This window comes from Balearica regulorum, chromosome 1 (assembly GCF_011004875.1).
Source record: "Balearica regulorum gibbericeps isolate bBalReg1 chromosome 1, bBalReg1.pri, whole genome shotgun sequence".
In the NCBI taxonomy this organism is placed as follows: Eukaryota; Metazoa; Chordata; class Aves; order Gruiformes; family Gruidae; genus Balearica; species Balearica regulorum.
In genome coordinates this window covers 158,727,847-158,740,423 of record NC_046184.1, presented here as the reverse complement: position 1 = coordinate 158,740,423, position 12,577 = coordinate 158,727,847, and the positions used below count along the sequence as shown (strand labels likewise).

The following is a 12,577-nucleotide window of genomic DNA, read 5'->3' as shown; positions in this document are numbered from 1 at the left end:
ATTCTTACATTTATAGTCACCAATTTCACCCTAGTCTATAAAATCCACTCTAGCTTACTCAAAAGGAGTATTTACTAGCCAGAGAAGGAGCAGAATCCCCTAAAGGTTGACAGGCTGAGTAGAAGTTTAATAAAATTTGATGTTTTCGCAGGGACGAAGAATTGTGTAAACCCGACTGGCTCCAAATCTTAACACAGGTAAGCATGTGTCATTACTAAGACACCAAGTGCTGAGGTTATTGGGAGCTGGACAAACAAAAACCACTGTAAAGCCTGTGTGAAATGAATCAACAGCCCAATTGCTTTGAGTAACTGTCTATGTAACAATTCTAGACAAACTCAGGATTTCTGCTCAGAAATCACAGGCCCTCTGACAGTCTACTCCTGAAGACGGCTTCCCTTGGGCACCAATACTGGCCATCACCTCAGCATGCTCCTCCATCCTTTTCATAGGATCCCATTTGGATTGAATTACTTCCCTTTTAGTCTGATGCTGTACTTTTCTTGATTTCATTTGGGGTCTGAACAACATCAGGCCTGAAAAAGTAAGATTTCTTCTATTTCTCTTCTCCCTGATGATGTTATAGTAGAGACATAGCACCATTAGCAGAGATTGTGAATAAATCCCAAAGGCAGTATTAAAGCAGTGCTTGTCGTTCAACTAGCATCAATAAATTAATGTGGCCTGTTAAAGAAGTCCTGTTACGTTGACTTTTCAAGTTTGGTCTTTGATTTCTTCCTTTTCTCAGAAATCCAATTACTCATTCATATCTTCCCACTGCTGATGTGAGACAGTATCTCGAATCCCTTTTGTTCTTTTTAATCATATTTATTTCCTCTATTAGATATTGTGGTGAACTTTCAGCTCCAGAGTCTTTGAAGCTGTTTTCTGACATTTTCAGGGCCTACCCATAGACAGATGGAAAGATGACCAAGAACCTCTTAGATCTTTCTATTACTTGGTAATTATTTTTCTTATCTATTTTCCTGGGCAGTTGCTACTTTAAACAAGAAACCTTGCAAAGAAGGATTTTAAATTGTCTGCCACGGTGACAAGGCAGACAGGTCTACAGAAATGCTCAATCTATACCCTACTGAAAGCATTAAAAAAAGGCCCTTAAAGAATGACTTCGGGAGAAGAAATAGATAAGTACTACATTTTATGGCAGTTAGCCATATTAGCCTTCTTCGTTTTGATGAGGGGAGGCTTCCTTTACCCTAGCTCCCGTGCAGGCTGAGAATTACAACAGGAAAATTTACTGTTGTGGAATAAATGTAATCCAATTATGCAGTATGAAAATATGTTTGTGTAGTCAAACATGTCTTTGTAGTAAAAATAAAGAAAACACTGAGTAGCTAGTGTGTGAAGATATACAGAATACTCTAACAGAGCCAAAGCAATAGTTGGGAAATAATTTCTCTTTCCTGTCCTTGTGGAAGTACCTGTTGTATACTGGAGGTGCCTGAGAGTAAATTACAGTAGATTCAGGAACACAACCTATTTTCCCCATCTTTGTTCACTTCTTTGAAATTAATCTCAGATATCACAAAATAACCTGCCAAACTGCTTATAATGTATGGACTTATCTAGATAATTGGATTATATATACAGTACCTTCCAACCATACTATGTGTCTTTCAAATAACTAAAGAAGATCCATATTAAGGAAATCCATGTAATATGCTGCTTATTGGGAAAAAAATAGATACGCTGGTTGGAGAAATCATCAGGGAAAAGCTGTGACAGCAGAGCTGTAAAAAGATAAGTAATAATCACAAGGGAATACTAAGTGAGAAAATTGTCTAGGAAGAAGACAGTGTTCCCTGTAAGGAAGAAAAAGTCTGGCAAAATAAAGAAGATTGTGAGAATGAGGGGAAAAAAGATTTATCATCAAACAACAAAAAAACCCCCAACTTTTCAGCCTTTGGAAGGAAGTCAGACTTTGCTGATTTCACAGATGGAATGAAAAACTCAGATCGCAGTTAGCTCACTTCAGTATTTCTGTTTGTCAGAGTTAACATTAGAAAATGACTGAGGAGGTGGAGAGACAGGAGGTCAGGCAGTGTGGGCGTCAAGAAGGATGGAAAGATAAAAGAAGTTGCAGCGGTCAAAGAGGCAATGAGTGTCTGATGAGGCTGCATGTCCTCTCAAATACAAAAAGAATAGCAAGATTTTAAGATGCTGTTTTCAAAAGACACTTGCCTCCCTTATAATAATAATTCAGAAGGCAGTAGACTTAAAGAGTGATTTCTAAAATTTCTGAACTAGATGAAGTCCTGACCTCAATAATAAGACTCTGCCCTTGCCTCTTCCCATAGAATTCTGCATAATACGAGGGAAATCACCTAAAATTAAAGTTCTCACAGGTGGCCACAAATTGGATGCTTTTCACTTTCTAATGTTGACTTGGGAGCCTGGGATCTGGTCTGCAGATAGACTGGGTAATTACAGCTGTGGCTCATTAAAGACTCTGAAGTTATTTAAGGCCAAGTACAGCCAACTTTGGCCACTCTCCATTGCCTGGAATAGAACCACCGGAGAAAGACTGACTGACCAGACTCAACTTCTAAGATGAATGTTTAATCCTCATTATAAAGTTGAAAAATTAAACCTCAAAGACAAAAATAAAATTTGTCTAGGCTTTTGTGCTGTACCACAGCTCAGCTAATAAACTCTCCTGGATTCAGAAGTGGCATGTCGCCTCCTTTCTAACTACATTTTGGACCAATGTCTGCCTCTAAATCGTCCTCTTTTGGCACCAGAACTTTTATTTCTTTCTGTATATTTATTTTCCCAGACCATAGTGGTTGTTCTACAGCCAGCTCTGGGAAGGTCAGAGCCTTCCCTGACCTACACGAAGAAGGCACAATCTAACTCCACCCACAGCTTCTGATTCCTCAAAAATTAAAAAAGGATCAGATATGTATAAGTGTTCACAATGTATAATGATGAATGTTACTGACAAGAAGTAGAAGTGAGTGTTTTCAGAGTACGAATGAGCAGTATGCCAAAAGTAAGGTATAAGTCCACATGTCAAGCAACAAAGAAAACAATATATGGTTCTTTGTGTGAGCACCATTCATTTGTCAGAATAAATGAGGCAACACTTCTAGGGAAAAAGTGTTTTCCAATGTAACTGTAGTCCTCATATACAACCATGGGAGCCATTTAAAGTTACAATTCTGGTTTGGAAATGGCAAAAGTTGTTAATTACTTACTGAAGATGCCTATCCCAGGTACTTAAAAAGTAAGTTAAATAAGATTTCTAATTATTAAACAGCTAAATATATATATATACGTGATGATATTGAAAGAAAAAGAAGTTAAGGCTAGATGTTCAACCTCAAGTCTCAAATTGCCTTAATTCTGCATGCTTGACTTTTCCAACTTTAACCCATTTTAGACAGGTTTTTATTTTTATTTTATGTACTGGACATTTGACTCTTAACCTATTTGTGTAATTCAGCTTTTCAACAACCTAAGATCGAGGTGTTTCCATAAACTAACTTTTTTTTAAAAAGAAAATAATGCAATATACAGCGAGCAACCCATGCAGAAGTTAAAAGAAGTTATAAACTTAACTTTCTATATTGCAAACATTATTATGTCTCACTTCATCTTTTTCTGCTGATTTCAGGGAAAAGCTGTATTCAGTGACGCAAGCAATCATATGATGCCCAATTTTCCCTGTGTTGTCTATTCTGCTTCTTGTTTTTCCAAACAACATAGGTAAATCACAAAATCACAGATCTTCTCATTACCACAAACAACTTTTTCACAAAGATTTTTCCCCCCACGCCTATGGGAAACGGTAAAAAAATCTGTGATATAAAGACTGTCTCTTTAAAAAGGGGAAAAGTCAGAATGAAACATCTCATTTCCAGTCTAGGTGAAGATCAGCTCCATATTTTACTATAGTATTGATTAAATAAATAAGAAAATATCCAAAAGTCAATGTTTTCCTTTAACAAAATACCATATAATGTCTAGCATATTCTCAAATAATTTTGTAACCTTTTGTGTATCTGACACTTTTAATAACCTCATTTTATATTTGATAGCTTATAGGCCCTAGGTTAGAAAAATCTTTTAACACAGAGTTTTGCAATAATCAGACTTTTTATTCAACACAGTGGCAGATTAAGTGGTGTTTTGCTTTCTTAAAACATCTACTCTATTTTATGTTCTGACAAATTCAATATAGGAATAAAAGGATCCAATTTTGACTAAAGTAAAGGCTACAGCTCCATAGCTAACATTTCCCTATCCAAAGAAACAGGGACAAAGCAAAGAAAAAGATGTAATAGAATCTCACAATGTAATGGTGGTCAACCATACAGTCAAGCCCTCAATTCCACAGGACATGTAAGCATATACTTTTCTGTGATTTTATAAGCCATCCCAGTGACAAGAGGCCATACTGCACTTCAAGTTAATCTTGTGTTTAAGTCTGTGCTGAATCAAAAATATGATGTATACTCGATCACCAGTGTAAAACATTAATCATAACTATTTTCCAAAGGCTGATGAATCATCAGTGACCCGAGTCAGCCACAAGTGGCAACGCTCCTCTTAAAGCCTCCTCTGCTCTCCTGCTCTCTCACTCCCCCCTGCACATACACAGTCACTCACCCCCTAACTCAGACTGAAGCCCAATGCCATAATTTGTAATCTGTCACAGTTAAAATTTGTATTTTTCATAATTCCTAACATTTTTGCTTCCCCAATTTATCTTAGTGCATTTTGGTGGACTACTTTAAGTCCATTTTACACTCACTGACACTAACTACAATTATACATATGCAATGAAGAACAGCCCCACGTCATGCCTGTACAGGCTAACTCACCCTGGCTGTGTGTCGTCTGTCACACAATGGTACGTAAAAGTTCCAAACATCTGAACTCCCAGGATCCCATACAGGAGGAGAAAGAACAGAAGGAAAATCGAAACGCTCCAGATTTGCTCTCCAGAACGCCTGGCAAAAAAGATAAATATGACACCGAATGCACAGGCAATGTGAAGCCTCCTCTGAAAAGGTCCAGAATAGAAAATAGGCTCACACAGAGAAAGTAGTATTTCATCCTGCAGAAAATTTGTCCTTAAAACTGATCTCTTGGTCTGTGCAGAGATAGAAAAGGGAGCCACAATTTTTTCTAAGCCTATAAGTTAGGGTAATTAAACCAGTTGTAAACTACAAAGACTGAAACAAAAAAAAATAAATTAAAAATGTATAGTCTAGCTTTTGTAAAATAGTAGCTAATGACTTACACAGACAAGATATGATGATGAAGTAATGTTGATACCAAATAAAGACAAAAGAACTCTTTCACATCACCATTACATGGTTTTTGCTATTATATGCTGTACCAAACATACTTACGTGTGTTTGCTTGCATGTGAGCATCTCTGTACATATACCAATACATGTATACCTGTAACTGAAATGTTTAGGGCGTGTGCTCATGTATTTTTATTTGTGAATATTACCCTACTAAGACTATTCACCTTGATTTTAAGTACCCATATTAATGGAATAGAATTTACTGCCACAGGTTGAAAATTGCTGACTGCAGTTATTAGCAAAATGCTTTAAGATTAATTTAAATATTTGATAGTTTTGATCATTTTCTAGGAAACCTGATGATTCCTTAAAGATGGAGAAGAATCAGGAAGAAAATGCTCATTAAGAATGAAGGGTCATTCTCTGAGTGCATGGTCAGTCTTCTAAGTCAAAACTGAAATTTTCTCAGTTGTTCTTCAGAAAACAGCCTTACTTACTTCAAGATGTTTGTTATCCTAGTTCTTGGCAGCTCAAAACGAAAATATATTCGGAATGCTCGAATCATAATGAGTGGTCGTGGAATCCGTAACATGCCCCAAGGTGACATCTGGTCAACTATTTCAGCAATTTCAAACACCTACAAACAAAAAAATCAGGAGTTTTTCCTTGATGATTCTGCCCCTTTCCTGTATTCATTGACAGAACTTTTAAAACTATGAATGCTATACATGATTTTAATTTTTATTTTCAATCTTCTCTTGGTTTATTTTATGGTTCATCTTAACTATGTTTTTTAAAAGAAAAGTCTTAGTAAATCCTTTAATCCATATCTAAGTTATCCTAATGAAATTCCAAAAATATACTCTGCCTATGTTCATAATACTTCTGTCTCAAACAAGACTGTGCAAGCTTGTGTCAGCTGCCTGCTTGTGTGCTAGTCCTACCCCACAAGTTTCCCACAACTTTGTTAAAAGTGAGTAATTTACATTTCCAAATATGAAAATCAGTATCTGCTAATGTTGCACACCACTAAGGTTTTTACTACGATGTAAAAGTACATATAAACAGATTGCCTTATGAGTTGCAACATGCTTATAAATTCTCCATTTAATTTGACGTGCATGGGAAAACTGTACATGGTCTTCTCCTAGACTCCACTTATGACACAAATTTCAGCCAAGCAATAGAACAGGGAACCATTTCCTTAATACATTGACAGGTAGGCACTCCATAAAGACTATTTAGCTTAATGATTGGGTGAAAATGACTTTTTTTAATCCTTGTCTCTCTCTCTCTGAGAGTAACTGCTTAATTTAGTATTCACTCAAAGTACTAAGAAAATGGAGGGGGAATCTGGCAACTCAGAAGCCAGGTCATCTACGGTGCTTATCTGTAATGATCAGCCTTCACTCTACGTGTGTACATGATGTACCAAAGTTTCCCCTGTGTATAAAGCAGAAAATTACAATGTGTCTTAAATTTTTCAGAAGTGGGTAAGTTACGCCTAACAGCAATCGCTACACAACTTTTACAATCCTTATACTATTGCAGACCCAGTCTCACAGCCTTCAATCTGTTCTTACCCAAAATACTATGGTTAAGGAGCGATGGGTTTGCAGGACACAATTTAACCTGTACCTTACCAATCTATGCATTTTTGTAACATGTCCAAGTTCCCTTCTTAATGAAAATTTATCAAATTGTTTCCAAATGTGTTCATTACTATTTTTTGCATTGTGCTTTAACTTGAATTTTGGAACAGGTTTTGTTAGGTGTGGGCCATATTACATGAAACCCCTTCATATCAATACACCTACAGCATGGCAAACATCTACCATTGGAATAATTCTGCCTTTAGTTGCATAAGTCAGTCACCATGGCATCCTGCTAGACTCAATGGAAGGAGGTGAGCACAACTGTCATATGGAATAAGAGATAAATGGCTCCTGAAGATCCTTCTCTCCCTTTTGACTATGCAGATGGTTTATGGTAACAAGCTTCAGATTAATGTATAACTTCTCAATAAGAAAAACTAAACAAGATAAATTCTACTACTAATGTAGATTGGCTGCAACGTGCAATTATGGAGCTATTGAATTCAGTACAGTTTTTTTAAAAACAATTTGACCTATGCTCTGCAATACTTCCACAACTTGTAATTACTTGGTTGTGCCATATATTTTTCACAATTTAGGAACTATTCATTGAAAAAGGTAAGTGAAATAATTACCTGTAAAACCAGTGACACCCAAAGACAAAAGACCATGAATCCATCGAACACACACCAACGATCCTTTACATAGGAGCTATCACCCTACAAGAGAGATAAAAGCTAAGAGGTTAATTGTTGTTGTTTTAGTGTCAGGATTTACAAATATCATAAACAAAAGTTCTTGGAAGAAGGAAAAGTCTTCTCTGTACCGTTTTTAAAATATCACTTTTTAAAGACTCCAAAAGCCTAGTATCTGGGCTAGAATATGCTGGAAACATATAAACACATCTTCTGTGTTTATAAATGGTAGCTTCATTCTTGAGTGGTACTTTTCCTCTGCTTGTGTCAAAAAGAACTTATAGAGAGACCTGTTATTTACACTTTGATGTAAATCTGAAAACACACAAAAAATTAACAAACTCACTTTTTCACTGTATTGCCCATTACAAAATACTTGCACAGGAAGGTAAGTGTAAAATGCTTACAGTCTAGTATTGTGCTGTTCAATTACTTCAATAATGTTCAACAGCTTCAATTAAACCAGTATCATTTTACATTCATTTTCCTAAGTTTTCAATCATTTTTCATGCTCTAGAAAAGTCTTGCCATTTCCAAAACACTACAGACATTAACCACCATCTCCTCACAGTGCAGGTTTTCAAGTTTCTTTGGACATTTCCTGAGCAACTCTTTACGATCTCAAAATGAGAATTCATTCTTTAGACTTAATTAATAATAGGTATGGCGAACTTTTCAGCATTGATATTATTTGCACTCCATTAATTGTCTAGCACAAGGATTCAGAGCATACCTTTGCACTACTGACTAAAAGAAACTCAGGGAAGAAAACTGAGCACTGGATCCTTGATGACCCATATGCCTTCCTACCTGTTCTCTGGCTCTGCTTTAGACTTCTTCAACTAGCTCTCTAAAATAGCACCCAAGCATAGTTTTGGTGATAGTCCAATCCAAAGATCACTCCTAAAAGGCAGCATGAAGAAGACTGCACCCAAGCTAAGTTTCCTCCGTACCACACTATCCTCAACCACTGTCCCAGTTTGCACGCTTAGATATCCTCATGTCTCTCAATGTCTTGCAACACAGGTCCTCCACTGCAAGCTATAAAAACACTTCTTTGGTGGACTGCTAATGCCTCACACTTTACCTCAACTGCTGAACTGAAAAAAATCTACATTTCTTAGGTAGATTATGGCTGGGAGTCAGTTTCGTGTACCACGTGGAGCGTAAAGGAAGCTGGTGACCAAATGCAAACAGGCAGATGCAGTTTGTAGTTTGTTGAAAGGGAGACTAGAAAAGACTAGACCTAAGGAAAGTGGATATCCCAGTTTCATGGTGTATAGCAGTAAAAACATATACTACCAATGTCTGTATATCTCAGGGCACATAAACACCCCTTTCTAAATGAGCTTTCTCCCAACAGATTGAACATACTCTCCCCTGCCTTATACATTATCTGGTTCTTTTTCTCTCTTTAGTGCTTTTCCAGATACAAACTACAGTGTTTGACCTCCACTTTTCACAGGTATAATCAGGGAAAAATTATTGTCAGGTCTCAAGAATCTTGAAGCCATTACTGGACTTTGGCCTGTTATCTGATTCCTGTCTTGGTACTCATTGTTTCTTATCTCAGTGATAGCTATTTCAGTCAACCTGTACTTATTCTTTAATGTCTCAGCATTTTCATTAAGTCTAAAGGCACAAACAAGATCTTTTGTTTTAATCTAATATTTTCAATGACATACACGATCCCAAAAATGATTTATCATTCCTTGCAGTAGGTGACAGCAAGATATATTGTTCAAATAGAGACAAAATATGTGGGTTTTTTAAAAAGTTTTGTTTCAGTTGCAAAAATTCTTCAGGACAGAAGAGAACAAAGTAAGGATATAAGGAAAATACAGTAAGTGATTTTCAAATCAGAAATAAAGGACAGAGAACTTCAACGCTATTTTCAGACGGAGGATTTTCTAACACATAAGGATGTTAAAGTTCTCCTCAATCCAAGAACTAAGAGGAGGAAGACTGCAAATCAAGGAAGCAACAGAACATGTACTTTTGCATCATAATTTTAACCTGTCCTTCCTGAAGAAAGTAGACTGAGTTCCCTATGTAAAGTCTGAGCTAATCACAGAATCACAGATTCACAGAATGGTAGGGGTTGGAAGGGACCTCTGGAGATCATCTAGTCCAACCCCTTGCTAAAGCAGGATCACCTACAGCAGGGTGCACAGGATTGCATCCAGGCAGCTTTTGAGTACCTCCAGAGAAGGAGACTCCACAACCTCTCTGAGAAGCCTGTTCCAGTGCTCAGTTGCCCTCACAGTGAAGAAGTTTTTCCTCATGTTCAGATGGAACTTCCTGTGTTCCAGATTGTGCCCATTGCCCCTTGTCCTGTCACTGAGCACCACAGAGAAGAGTCCTGCCCCATCCTCCTGACACCAGCCCTTTAGACGTTTGTAAGTATTGATCAGATCCCCTCTCAGTCTTCTCTTTCCCAGGCTAAACAGACCCAGCTCTCTCAGCCTTTCCTCATACAAGAGATGCTCCAGTCCCCTAGTCATCTTTGTAGCCCTCTGCTGGACTCTCTCCAGTAGTTCCCTGTCTTTCTTGAACTGGGGAGCCCAGAATTGGACACAGCACTCCAGACATGGCCTCACCAGGGCAAAGGGGGAGGATAACCTCCCTCGACCTGCTGGCCACACTCTTCTTAATGCACCCCAGGATACCACTGGCCTTCTTGGCCACAAGGGCACATTGCTGGCTCATGGAGAGCTTGCTGTCCACCAGGACTCTCAGGTCCTTCTCTGGAGGTCTGCTTCCCAGCAGGTCAACCCCTAGCCTGTACTGGTGTCTGGGGTTGTTCTTCCCTAGGTGCAGGACCCCACACTTGCCCTTCAGAAACTCTTCACTCAGGGCTGAACAAACTCAACTCTTTCAGTGGTTATGTTCAGTAACAGTGAAGCAGATACATTTCTCTTTGGAGATCAGCTACGAACACCTTAAATCTCTTGCCCCTCTCTCCTCTCCTACTATTCCCTCTGGGTGAACGAATCTCTGGTGAGATTTGTATCAACATGCAACTTGAGTCCTTCAGTTGTGGCTCTGAACAAAGATGCTGATTGGTCTTTCTCCTGCTTTCTCAGAAACTTACTTGGCTTCTCTTCAGCACCCTTTGTCTAAAGCAAAAAGTTTTCCCTGAGTTGCGCTGTACAGATCTGAGCACGAACTCCTGCAGGAGCTCCTGTATTCACTCTCCTCTGAATAACCCGTCAAGTACCCACGAAAAGCCAAATCTTTTTTTAGAAATTGCTTTTTCTCTCCACCATACGTGTGGCGTGATTGAAGCAGCTCTGCTGTTTTCTCCTTATAAAGGAAGATGTCGTGACCCTTTCCAGTCTCCTCACCAGCCCGGCTGCTCCACCACCTCGCTTCTCTCACAGTCAGGTCAGGCCAGCTTCCCCTGCCACATCCTCCCTGTCAAGGTGGCTTTTGGTGCAGCACCCACAGAAGCTGTGGGCACCCAAATTACATCTGTAGAAACTACTCATTTTGGGGGAGGTTCTGGTCTTTTCTGCTTTGCATGTAGGGAGGCTTTGGCTAAATCCTATTCATGTTTGTCAGCTGGCTGGCAGTGGACATGGTGGGTAATCTTTAATGCATTTATACTGTGCATTGGTATGTGGGATGTTATTTGGTGTTGGAAGAGTTTTTACAGCAGGACCACATCCTGCTTAATGTGAAAATCAGAATATACTTTTTAGTATGAAACTTGATTTTGACTTCAAGTGCTACTTCCATGAAAAATCTAATTCTGACTAAACATAGGCTAAAATTGTACATTAATAGCAAGGAACAGTGAGTTACATTCACATTTGAAAAAAGCCTTGGGCTGAAATTCCACACTCATGGTCAATGGCAGCCTGTTCTTACACTTGGAAAGGAATACAGACACAAGAAATTTAAATACATCTGGTGACATCTTACCTAAAATAGCTGAAGTATTGCAATGTGTTAATCCCTCATCCCTTTTTCATCATGTCTGCTGAAATTTCAGAATTATTGATGACGTTTTTGTTTTACCGTTTTTTTTGATTGCACTATCCCAGACCATTTACATTATAGTTTATAAGTCTTTGAAACGTGATCTAAACATTTGCAAAAGATGAAGTGTTAGTACTGTAGACTAGAAGCCTCATGCTGGGACTAATCCAAGCCTCTTAAAGTCATTAAAGCTGCTGACTCCCTATTGCCTACAGTGGACAGTGGATTCTTTAATGTGCACAGCAAGTCCTGAAAGCTTCTCCAGCGACATGACTTACAGTTTATCTAGACAACAAAATCATTTGCTTCTGACAGAGCAGTGGATGCCAGCCCACTTACACAGTCCACGACTGCAGACCTGGGACAGCCTTTGGGAGGCTTTTGCGCAGTAAAAACCCCGTATTTATTTATGACAGGTTAGCATCACTGTTAGGCTAGTACACAACCATGGAAATGGCTTTCTTGATAAACCACACATGTGGAATGGACCAAAAATCTGCCTCTCTAAGAGAGATTCTAATCTGAATTAATCTGAAATTTGACATCCCAAAAGAACAGACAAGCTTGACATATCAGTCTTGAGACATGGTTTAGCCCCAGCTGGCAGCTGAGCACCACACACCACGCTCTCACCCCCCCCCCCCCCCCCACCCCCCCTCCCCCGGCGGGATGGGGAGGAGAACGGAAAAACAACGGCAAAGCCTCAAGGGTTGGGATAAGGGCAGTTTACTGGGACAACAAGGGAGAGGGAAACAATCAGCAACAGTGCTGATAACAGAGAGTAACAATGGGTGATAACAGAGAACAATTTACCAATCCCACCACCGGAGGCTCAGCCAGTCCTGGAGCCCACCCCCACCTACTAGCCCCCTTTTATGGTGAGCATGAAGTCACATGGAGTAGCCCCCAGCCAGCTTGGCTCACCTGTCCTGGCTCCTTGGGAAATTAACTCTATCCTTGCCAGAACCAGGACAGGTCTGTAATATGCCCTATAAGAACTTCATTTTCTATGTCAATGTTG

The 12,577-nt window shown here is 38.9% G+C and overlaps 1 protein-coding gene across 6 annotated transcripts in view; it reads right to left on the bottom strand.

Moving 5' to 3' along the window:
* Window positions 1-12,577, bottom strand: part of NALCN (sodium leak channel, non-selective) — a 244,939-nt gene that overhangs the window by 203,715 nt on the left and 28,647 nt on the right. For 3 of the 6 annotated variants that reach the window (XM_075740769.1, XM_075740787.1, XM_075740779.1), the window contains exons 4-6: window positions 7,513-7,596; window positions 5,780-5,919; window positions 4,848-4,976 (exon numbers count right to left, since the gene is read on the bottom strand). The exons of 2 other annotated variants lie outside the window; for them this stretch is intronic. In XM_075740769.1, coding sequence (XP_075596884.1) covers window positions 4,848-4,976; window positions 5,780-5,919; window positions 7,513-7,596 — 353 coding nt within the window. The remainder of the gene's footprint in view (window positions 1-4,847; window positions 4,977-5,779; window positions 5,920-7,512; window positions 7,597-12,577) is intronic. One more of the 6 variants, XM_075740798.1, reaches the window with a different exon arrangement.